Source organism: Branchiostoma lanceolatum, chromosome 17 (assembly GCF_035083965.1).
Source record: "Branchiostoma lanceolatum isolate klBraLanc5 chromosome 17, klBraLanc5.hap2, whole genome shotgun sequence".
NCBI lineage: Eukaryota > Metazoa > Chordata > Leptocardii > Amphioxiformes > Branchiostomatidae > Branchiostoma > Branchiostoma lanceolatum.
The window spans coordinates 16129460-16140870 of NC_089738.1; the positions used below are offsets into that span (position 1 = coordinate 16129460).

The 11411-nt window shown below is 42.9% G+C and overlaps 1 protein-coding gene across 1 annotated transcript; it reads right to left on the minus strand.

Annotated features, from left to right (window-relative positions):
• Positions 1 to 690: 690 nt before the first annotated feature.
• LOC136422985 (E3 ubiquitin-protein ligase TRIM71-like) lies at positions 691 to 9282 on the minus strand. Its single transcript, XM_066410956.1, has 5 exons — positions 9092 to 9282; positions 4591 to 5315; positions 3538 to 4009; positions 3198 to 3326; positions 691 to 2259 (listed from the first exon to the last, which is right to left on the minus strand). Exons 2-5 carry the CDS (start codon positions 5307 to 5309, stop codon positions 1834 to 1836), a joined length of 1746 nt encoding a protein of 581 aa, XP_066267053.1. The 5' UTR covers positions 5310 to 5315; positions 9092 to 9282; the 3' UTR covers positions 691 to 1833.
• Positions 9283 to 11411: the final 2129 nt, after the last annotated feature.

Consider the following 11411-nt stretch of genomic DNA (forward strand, 5'->3'; position numbering starts at 1 on the left):
ACTTATGACTGCAGTTACTTATTCTCGCCACTAGGTGGCGCTGTGGCGAGATTGAAGCGGCCCCAAACATGGCTAATTTTGTATCCCCCTTATGTAATACACAGTGCTATCGTCTTATTTACCAGGATTTATCTCAATGGACTTGAATAGCAAATTTAGGTACATAATGACATGTGACAACCTCTGCATGGTATACATAGGAAATTATAAGAATGTCTAGACGTTCAAAACATCTCCAATGGTTGTAAAATCCCATCCCATACTACTACGCCATCTTGTATTAGATAGATAGATTAGCCTAATAGAACTGTAGATATGTACCGGTAGATGCCATACTTTGTACGTTGATGAAGGTTAGACATCCAGGTAGTAAGATACGCCAAAAATAGTTACTCAAGCAGCTGGATAGAATTTTGAAAATTGTATCCAGTTGCGTAACTATTTTTGGCGTGCCATACTTTGTACCTTGTACAATTGTTGTGCAATAAAGTTATTATGGTAATATCCTTTGATCTACCAAAATGATGAAACTCGATATCTGTGGATCACTGCTGAAAATTTTGCTTTCTTTAAAGTAACCCATTACCTGATTGTTTCCTCAAATTCAGTTACTAGTAGTTTTATGATGCTACAAGAGTCAATTGAACAAAGTACAAATCAACCACAAATCGCACAATCGCACACACAATATAACACACAATACTTTATTCCAAAAGTACACCGAGTAGCAGGGTCATCTATGCCTTGTACTTGAACGTGTACGTTTTCCAAAGTACCCTGTGTAAAAACAGAGCAATCAGTGTCAAAGTCAAGGTAAAGTAGGAGAACCATGATAAAGAATATTAACTGTGCAACATAGTATGCGGTGCATATCACATAAGAAAATATTAAACAACTTGATTGGTTATTGAGCGGTTTAGTAAGTACTCTCATATTCAAAATCACATTGATCTGTTCAAACGTTTAATAAGTACTTTTGTAGTAAAAATTTGGATTGTCTGAATCTGAATCAAAACACTAATAAGTAGTGAAAACCACGTTGCATAAGAAATATTTACCTTAACCTACAGTAACAATTCCAAACAGAACCAAAAGGTCTGATAATAGTTTGGTCACATTCTGGTTACCGTTATTAGCTTAGTGTTAGACTGAGTGCCAATTATGTAAACCTATTTAAACTAATTATACACGTCCATGTTGACTTTGCAGCTCACAGCAAGTGAAAAATGTAAAAACTGCTAGAAAATGTGTCCTTTGGTCTCAAACACATGGCAAAAAAAGAAAGCATTAAGATGGATAAAAATAAATCCTTGCATCCGATTAACACGGCATATTGTTTACATCAGCATCTTTTGTAAGAAAAAGAAAACATCGAAATGTTGTAATCATTTCATATTCATATATTTCTTCATAAACTATGCTTCTCTGGACGTTCACCCCACTATCGACTATCGACTAACAATCGATTTGACACACAAAAGCATTGTTCTCTGCGGAGCTTTATGTACCATATAATCTGTTGTATTGAGAAACTTGTTTCTTATAATCTATGTCTTAGTCTCTAGATTTCTCAACATTTAGTACGTTGACTGTTTTTCTCACAACTCCTGAGCTGAACAGTTAGTGCTAGTGGACTTTAACTGCAGTGAATGTGGTACATAAGTATGAAGGCGCAAATGGACACTTTGCGAGCCCAAAGACGACCCCTATTGCAACGTCTTTTGCAGAGGCTGCGAATTAGGTTTTGCATATGCTGCAAGGAGTGTCCATTTGGGCCTTCGTACATAAGAGAGTACAGACATTCGACTGTTGACTATTTAGTATCATGAACCATTACACGGCCTCGGAACTCTGGAGGATGGTGATCGTGTCGTTCACCCAATCTGACATGACTACCTTTCCGTCCGGCGCTACAGCAATGCCGTGCACCTCTCCCATGCCACCCTTGATGCCGACGTGGTGCATGTGCTCTCCTTTAGGGCTGAACATCTCGATACGGCGGTTCCCCCAGTCGGCCACGACAATGTTGCCGGCGTTGTCGTGACAGATGTTTCGGGGATGCTTCATCTGGCCGTCGCCGGTGCCGGGGCTCCCAAAGCTGGACTGCAACTTCCCGGTTTCGTCGTAAAAGTGGACGAACTGCGGATCGCGGTCCAAGACGAGGATGTTGCCGTCCTTGTTCACCGTGATGTCCCGCGGGTGAGCGAGGTGACCGTCTCCGCCGAACTCTCGCACCAGAGACCCGTCGTGCTCCAGGACCTGAGATAGATAGATAATTGAAAGTTTATTGTTCTTGACGAAGGGTAATTGCAAATACATTAACATGAACAGAACGAACAGACAGTGAACAATATATAGTATTCTGCAGCTCTAGAAACTAGACACTTTAACTACTGACACTTAATTCTAACTTATTGGGTTCGACTTCTTTTTCCAGCCTCTTTAAACAACTCTTTTCTTTCATGGTCGTAGAAGGGGCAATTTGAAATAGAATGTATTTCATCTTCCACTGTGTTCGAGATGCAGTATTTACAAGTTCTACGACGATAAAAATAATTTATGTCATGCCTGGGCCTGATACGGGTGTTCCGGACCGTGTGATAACTATCCGGATCACATAGGGTTCGGAAGTGTTATCACACAGGCTTCCATAGAATATTTCGAACGCATTTCGAGCGCGCCGGTTGTGCGGCCGTCGGAAATTCGAATACCGGATTCGGAGATTGGAATCAATGTTGCTACAGTTTCTTGTTCGAGGACACAAAACTCCCTCAACTTCTGGCGCATTCCGCGTTGAAATGTGTGTTTTCTCGGGTGGGTATGACCAAGGTATGACATAAATAAAATACAACACGTTGTATTCCGCATCACCCTCGGTCCCAGCCCTCCCGCGGGTCGGATCGCCCTCCGGCCTACGGCCGTCGGGCGATCCTACCCGCGGTCGGGCTGGTACCTCGGGTGATACGGAATACCCCGTGTTGTATTCTATATGGATTATTGTTCGGAAACAAATAGTGCTGGATTGGTCCAGGACCTTAGATAGATAGATACGGGATCAAATCAAGTCAAAGTTTATTGCACAACAATTGTAACAGGTAACGTTACAATGGAATGCAAAATACTACTGGCTACTTACATGTATATCAATCTAGTACAAACTACAGAAAGATAGATAGAATAGATATAGGCAGACAGACCTTCACGATGGCGCCGCTCGCGTCGCCCCCGGTGACGAGGATGTGCTGCCGGCGGCGGTCGAGGCCGATCCCGCGGGCGCGCCCGTCTGGCGGGAGGCTGAACTTGTTCGTCGGCTGGCCGTTGGATACCTGCAACGGGCACGATAGATGACACATATTGCATTCAGACCATATGGAAAAGTAGCGGACGCAAATGCCAACTATATTAAGAAGTATGTCATGTGACGAGATATTTCGTCGGGTTGCAAAATCGCCGTTTTAGGCCGTAAACTACACCTAAGCCACGAGAACATACAAGGAATTGATTTAAAAAATAGCAGAACCGCAAAATGGTACACACCATTGTGCCGCCATCCTTGGTATACTGCACGACGAACTCCGCCGACCCCTCTCGTCCCAGCACCCACAGCTGGCCGCCCCCGTCGATGGTGATGTCGTACGGCTTCATGACAGTTTCCGTCTTCGGCACGACTGTCGGGAACTCGCGGAGGAACACGCCCTCCATGTCGAAGACCTGGACGCGCTTGTTGCCCATGTCGGTGACGAATATCTCGTTGTCGTACGAGACCAGCACCCCGCGCGGAGTGACGAATTTACCGGGCCCCGATCCCCTCCCTCCGAACTTGATGAGGACGCTTCCCGTCGAGGTCTTCTCTCTGATAGGGTAGGAAACATCTTCGTCGTTCGGCAGGATGGTTACCTCGTGGTTCACCCAGTCCGTCACCACGACCTTCCCGTCCGGGGCGATGGCCACGCCGTGAACCTGCCCCATGCCGTCGCGTACGCCGACGTTGCGCATGTGCTCGCCCTTGCTGGTGAATGAAAGGCCTTTATTGCACGTTTATGTACTCTCCAAGCAGAGGAGGGGTTCCGGATGTTTTTTGACGTGTTTTAGGCGTTTTTGTCGGGCTTTCTACACACAAAAAATGACGAAGTAGAAAGCCCGACAAAAACGCCTAAAAACACGTCAAAAACCAGATGACAAAGTAGAAAGCCCGGCAAAAACGCCTAAAAACACGTCAAAACCAGCGGGAACCCCTCATCTGCTTGGAGAGTGCGTTTATGCTCTGATGAGCTAAGTACAGGTCATGGTGACAAGCAGAAGTATAGTTACAATGATAACAAAAAGGTGATATCTAACTCCATCTAGATCGAGACTAAGTAATACCGCTATGTACAGGTTCAATTTCGTCTCACTTCTTAAGACAGTAACTGTTGTAGAGGTATGAGCATACAGGATTTATGAAATCTGGCATGTCTAGTTTCAGAAGGGATATGAGTTTTTCTGAGCTATCTAAATAAGGAAAACTAGGAAACTTATCTTGTATGCAATTAAAGAGGATATTCCTCTCATTGCTGCATAGTGTAAAATCAACAACAAATCCAATCTTACCTAGTGAACAGCTCGACGCGGCGGTTCCCCCAGTCAGCTACGACGATGTTCCCGGCGTTGTCGTGACAGATGTTCCGCGGGGCCTTCATCTGACCGTCGCCGGTGCCGGGGAGTCCGAAACTGAACTGCAGCTTGCCTTCCTTATCGTAGACGTGGACGAAGTTCGGGTCCTTGTCCAACACCAGGATGTTACCGTCCTTGTTGACGGTGACATCTCTCGGGTGTTTGAGGACGCCGTCCTGACCGAATTCTCGCACCAGCGACCCGTCGTGCTCTAATATCTTCACGATAGCGCTGCTCGCGTCACCCCCCGTTACGAGAATGTGCTGTCGGCTCCGGTCGAGACCGATTCCGCGGGCACGGCCGCTCGGTGGGAGGCTGAACTTGTTGGTCGGATGTCCGTCCGAGTCTACGGTTTTACCTTCCTTGTTGTACTGGACTACAAACTCCGCCGCGCCGTCACGCCCAAGCACCCAAAGATGGCCGCTGCCGTCGATGGTGATGTCGTAGGGCTTCATGACGTGCGCTGTCTTCGGCACGACTGTCGGGAACTCCCGGAGGAACACCCCGTCCATGCTGAAGACCTGGACGCGACGATTGCCCATGTCGCTCACGAAGATTTCGTTATCGTACGAAACTAGGACCCCCCGCGGAGTGTTGAATTTCCCGGGGCCTGTTCCCTTCCCGCCAAACTTGATGGTGCTGCTCTGAGGTGCCATCGCTTCCTGAAATCAAAAGGAGATAAAGTAAGAATTTTGAACACGGTACCGGACGGCACGGAGTCGTAAATTTGCCTGAATTTTCCTTCGTATAAATCCTCGAGATCCGATTAACAGCTTATAATTCTAAATATGACCTTGCTTTAAACTTTCTCTTCCACTCCGGACTGCCCAACCCAAATGATATATCATCATTCTTTATTGTACTAGTCTTGTGTTTGTCATTACTTTTAATTTTCCAGTAGCGATACTAATATTAGTAGCTTGCCAAAGTTCGTGATCACTGTGTCATGTTGATTAATCAAAACAGAATTATATAAGGGCCCATCGACACACGCTGAACCGGGGCGGCGGCAGGTATCGACTTCTGGCTAACCTTTGACCCACTCTTGACGTCACACATCCCAAGAATCAGTGACGTAAGTCAAAGCCCTGACGAAGGACGATGGACACACGATCGAGAAATGTTATTCCCTCGTGTTCGATAACAGTAAAAATGAGATAAATCGTAATGCATTTTCAGCGTGGCTTCATTTCAACGAAGATGGTGGGAAGAATAATGCATTACTACAAGCATCTCTGGTGGCTGCGACCGGCTTTTTCATGCGTTCTAATCGCATTACGCTCATTCAGCCATATACATTGTGAAACGACAAACTTGATTAGCGATGTAATATTATGTAAACCAAATCACAGCTACAGTATCACTGTTTGATGGATTTTGACGTATGCTATGATTAGAAACAATACAGCCTAATAGAATCACTGTGACTATTTCACGTGTAGCAAACATAGTCTACGTCACATACATGTGCTGGATTGAAATATGACAGGAAAGAAACGGATCTTAATTACGTAATGCTCTCGAGATATTGTACGACAATGATCCGCACAAGTCGTGTCTATTAAGAGGATTGGCGCTGTAGCAGGGTTTAGCAGGAATTAGCTGGAAAAAAACAGTCACGAGTATGTCTGTTAACGGGTTATCTCAGAGGCAACTCTGCGCATAATGGCTGCGGCGGTGGAAATCATTAAATGTGCCATTACAGCGAGCTGTGGCCCCTTCAGGGAGTTGAAAAATGGGGACAATGTGACACATGAATAAAAATGTCGCCGTTTTTGCCATCAAGGACTTGTTTTGCCGCACTTCATGTAAACTGCAACCAATAAATTTTCACATGGAAGGACAAAGAATTTCCAAACTGTCCCTTAGCTAATTAGGGAAGATCTCAAAATTGTTGTGAAAAATCATCCTATGATTATAAACTGATAGTGCGGAAAATTGCGTATTATACATGTCAGGATACTCATTCATCATAGCAAAAAGACCATACGTTGCAGAAATATAACATATTGAGGCATCCAGAATATGATGATGATGTAGAATTCATCAATCTCACTAGTAAGCATCGGCACACGTGTGAAATTCTTCTCGCCTATATACTCCAACTCTAGTGCACATCTTATAGATATATTATCTAAATATTTTCAATATTATAAACCACATAGACCTACATAGGCGGATATATGTACTGGGCATGATAGCAGCACAAGAAAATATGTCAGAGAACTATCTAGAATAGAGACATATGCAGGGAATGATAATGAAGTCATTTTGATCAGGTCAATTGTAATTTCCTTTCTTCAAACGTAGTGGTGACATTATAATGTCGTGCAGCGGCTAGAACAATGTACAATCAATATTCACTCAGCCCAGTAGACGTACCGTGTCTGTGTGTCAGAGTAACGTCATCTAACCTTTTAAAGTGTGACACTTTGTATATGCAAGTCTCGTACGCGTGGTGGTTTATGCTACACTTGTATGTAGTACTCTGTGTAACGTTATGTCAGGGCGCTATATGTGTGGCCTCTTCCAGTGAATTATAGGTTCGAACCCATGCATGTCAATTTCCGCCTGAGTGAACATAACTACACAATGTTTGTTTACACGCATGGAACATAGCCAGAGGCCACGACTAGGTTATACGTTACTAAACCTTCTATACACATAGTATAACGGCTTCTCCACAATTGGTAATGTATTAACTGTGGAAACACAACGTAAAATGTATATACGTTTTCGGTCACACACCAGAGGGCCCATATTAAATCGACCTTGGCATCCGTCTTCCAAGGTCATATCGACATTCCAAATATCATCACAATACATTCAGAGGTTCTTACGTTATGCTGACTACGGACACAAACAAAAAGACACAGACCCCCCCCCCCCCCCACACACACACCCATACACACACTCAAAAACAATCCCTCCATTTTTTATGGAGGTAATGAAGTCCAACATATGTTCTGCTAATCTTCAAAGCTGACAGTGACGGATTGATTGGCCATTTAGCCAGTATGGCGAAAAGATATGGATCGCGAGTGTCCAAGGTGACCTCACACAATGTTGACATACCAATGTGGATATACGCATGAGCTCGAAATATCGCGCTGAATTTGCACCCCTACATTCTTACAGGGTTTGAAATACTGGGTGCATGTGCACTTTTGTGCACCCAAAATTGGAGCTGTGCACCTAATTTGTGACTGTGGATGCACTAGTGCAACTAGCTAGATATCATTGTAGGCTATAGGCTAAAGGTACTATAATTGTACACTAGTATACATCTTATTTTCTAAAATTTAAGTATCAGGAAAATCAATAAAACCTTTGTTGTACTTTGTTTGATGTACATGTATTAGTTAAAATTTTAAAGATTTGAAGATCAGAGTTCATAAGAGAGGCAGTAGGGTTTGCAATTATATTTTGCTGACGTCCTACTCTATTCAATGTTGTGCATCCAAATTTCTTTCTGTGCACCTAAATTTTAGGCTAGGTGCACTAGCACCGGTAGTAGCACCTATTCCCAAAAATGAATTTCGAGCCCGATTATCTTTGTGGTGTCCAAAGTGACCTCACACAATGTTGACGTATGGCCTATGGCACGCCGAAATTGCGCCTCCTACATTCTTTGTTCAAGGCTTCAAGCCATTTGACATTGGCATTGGTCCCATGTGATCCGATCCGCCATCTTTGTTACCTATTTGGGACGCGTCTGGTATCCAGACAAAAGTCCCTGACACCCGATTCCCAAGGATATATGATCACAGGGGAATAATTCAGAGTATACGATACAAGTTGTTGACGTGAGGTCACATGGACATTGTAAAATGGCAGTTGTTACACATGAGTGGTCACGTAGCCAGCTAGGTTGAAAATAAACAGGTGTTGTACAAGACATTTCTGTGCGTTTAACATTAGGAATTGGTACGCTATACGTACCTTTCTGTAACCCTTCTCTACTGTAACATTTACGTTGTTGTCCACACATATAGGGCCGCGGCCTTGGTTGTGCAAATATTCCTCAGTATTTTATTGGCTCACGCCAGATGGCCGCGACCCCAATCCAGCCCCTAAGGGCCTCCAATAAAAACATATTTAGGTTGCCGGTTTCAAAGCTTTTAGTCGAGATTTAAAGAATAACGAAAACACCAAAATTGGACGCCTTTCAAGGATATTGTTTGTCTAAATTGCCTTAATTATTGGGTGGGGTTTAAGAATTCGGGTCACCTTTAAGGGTTTGTAAGATCTAAACAAGATTAAGCGATAAGATTATTCACGTATAAAGTACTAAGGGAATCGGTTGGTTCCTAAGATAGCTTTGATTCTCATAAATTATTTTCAATTCATAATTCTGGGTTTGAAAATGCATTTGAACCCTACAAACCAGGAACCGGCAACCCTACGCAAACAAAAAGCAGAAAAAAGTCGCACTTACGAATTCTTCAACTTCTCAGTCGACCAGAAAAGACCGCGACAACTCTGAGATCAGATGAGTGGTAGGAAATGCCCTAAGATGTAGCTTGACTGTCAGAAATCGGCAGAGTTTGGCGGCTAGATGTGAGGTTTCTGCTATCTACTAGGTCAACGCCCACAGGTAAACCCAATCAGACGACTGGTAGCGCAATACGCAAGCGCACTGGTGGTATTGGTTTTTCCTAGCGACTTTTCGGAAAATTACATGAGAAAAGAATCACTGACTTGAAACGGCATTTGGTGATAGGATCACTACTTTTGCTTACATAAAAAAAACCTTTTGCAAAAAAGAATATTTTATTCTAGCCCGAAACAATTAATGAATGTGTCACTGGAAAATGATACGATGCGATAATTGGTTAACAAGATAAAACGTTAGGGCAGCGGATATGTACTCACATATCGTCACAAGAAATGAAACAAATTTACAATATTGTCCTGATTTCCAAATCGACTTTATTAATTAGAATTCTTCCCACACCTTTCAGTTTATAGGGCAGTGCCCATCTCCGTTACTAAGGCCCTTGGGCCGCACAGTTGCGCAAGCACTTCACTATTCCACTGGCATTATGCCGCGAGTTAGCCGAGTGAAATATTGAATGATGTTAGTTACTACATTTTGCCATGTCATCCCCTGCTGGTGGACTTGGCCAGTGAAGATATCTCCTCCCTAGCTAGCTATAGGGGCTCTTGTCTTGACGTTTACAATTTTGAAAATCACCGTCTGAGAAACAATCATGAAACGCAGATGGTCAAATTTACGTAGAATTAGCTGCAGTTCTTTTCACTTCCGTTTGGTGGCAGTAAAGAAACTTACAGAGAATTCCTCAATCTGTTTATCTGAAAAATCCAATATAAGCGTCGTGTATCCTTATCCTTCTGTCAATATGGTTTACAGAATGATGTAATATTGCAATATGAATGTATATACTGTAGTATGTAGCTGGTGTGTTACGCCGAAGGGCGGTTATACCGGCTATGTAGATACAGATATTGGTGTTTAGTTTACAAGTTGTTTATTCTAAGGTGTACAGATACAGCTGTTAAGTTGTTTATTTTAAAGCAGTTTTTTTAAATCTAAAAGCAGCCCAAAAAGTGACAATTTTTCATTGTAATCGTTTAATGCATGTGGTATGATTCTATTTGATCCAAGCACATGGATAAAGTTGGCACATTTCTAATGTTATAAGATATACAATTCAAAGCTATGCAGGCATAAATTATAAAGCGTCCAAAATCATATTGCGGAGCAAAATATCCTTCATTATCTGACAATTTGTTAGAAGACCATGTACAGAATAACAACAGCAGTTCTGGCTAAACTATTTATATTTCTCGTGGATACAAATGCAAAGAACCTGGGAAATATTTTCTTAAAGTTAACGGAATTGACAAACTGTGATCCATGGTGTACACTACTCCGCCGTCGCTGTAATGTTAAATGTCACGCCAGAACACTGACATCTCCTGCAGCAGTACTGTAAATGCAGAAATGTTCGCGGTGGTTTTATGTTCGCGATTTTCGCGGCGACGTTTCACCGCGAACTTAAAACCACCGCGAACATTTGTATCCAATACTGTAGCGGTATGTGACTATAGCGCTGCCGCAAACTTAAAACAACCGCTATCACTCCATTTTCGCATTAGCGCGAAATGAAAACCATACGAACATAAATGCATTTACAGTATTCATTTGAAGTCTTTCAAACAACAAAATCAAGACAAATATCAAAGAACTACATGTTTTTCTTAGAAGGCAATGACGCAAACCGAAAACGTTCACTGAAGTAACAGAGCAAAACAGCTTTCCACTGGGCTGAATATGAAAATACACGTGCATGATCTAAACATGTTCCACCACTAGCAGCTGTTACAGACCCCGCCGGGAGATTTCTTACAGGTCCAGAGCGAGCTTGAGGACAGGAAATATAGCCATGCCTTCAAGTAACAGACTTTTTAACCAAAGGATTGATGTGTTCGAAAATTCGTATTTTCCCAGAACTATCGTAAAGTAGAACTCGTTAATGTATACTACGTTTTAAGAACCCACTTATCGAGAAGAGTATGCGTGACCCGGTGTGCTTGGCCCAAAATGCGAGCCGCATTGCACTACCACTAGCTACTTGAAAAAGAATTATGCTTCACCTCAATTGAAGATGACTGCTTACCTACCTTAAACTATACTTTCATATCATTGATCATGCTCTATCGTACATTTTGCGGTCTTTTAAACCATACCTTCATATCATAGATCATATTCTATTCGTTAATCCACAGGTCAC

Coding starts and splice junctions, on each gene's coding strand:
- LOC136422985 (XM_066410956.1), bottom strand. CDS start 5,309: ATGGCACCTCAGAGCAGCACCATCAAGTTTGGCGGGAAGGGAACAGGC. Junction 4,010..4,590: donor CGCGTCGAGCTGTTCACTAG/GTAAGATTGGAT, acceptor TTCATTCACCAG/CAAGGGCGAGCACATGCGCA. Junction 2,260..3,197: donor CGAGCGGCGCCATCGTGAAG/GTCTGTCTGCCT, acceptor TATCTATCTCAG/GTCCTGGAGCACGACGGGTC.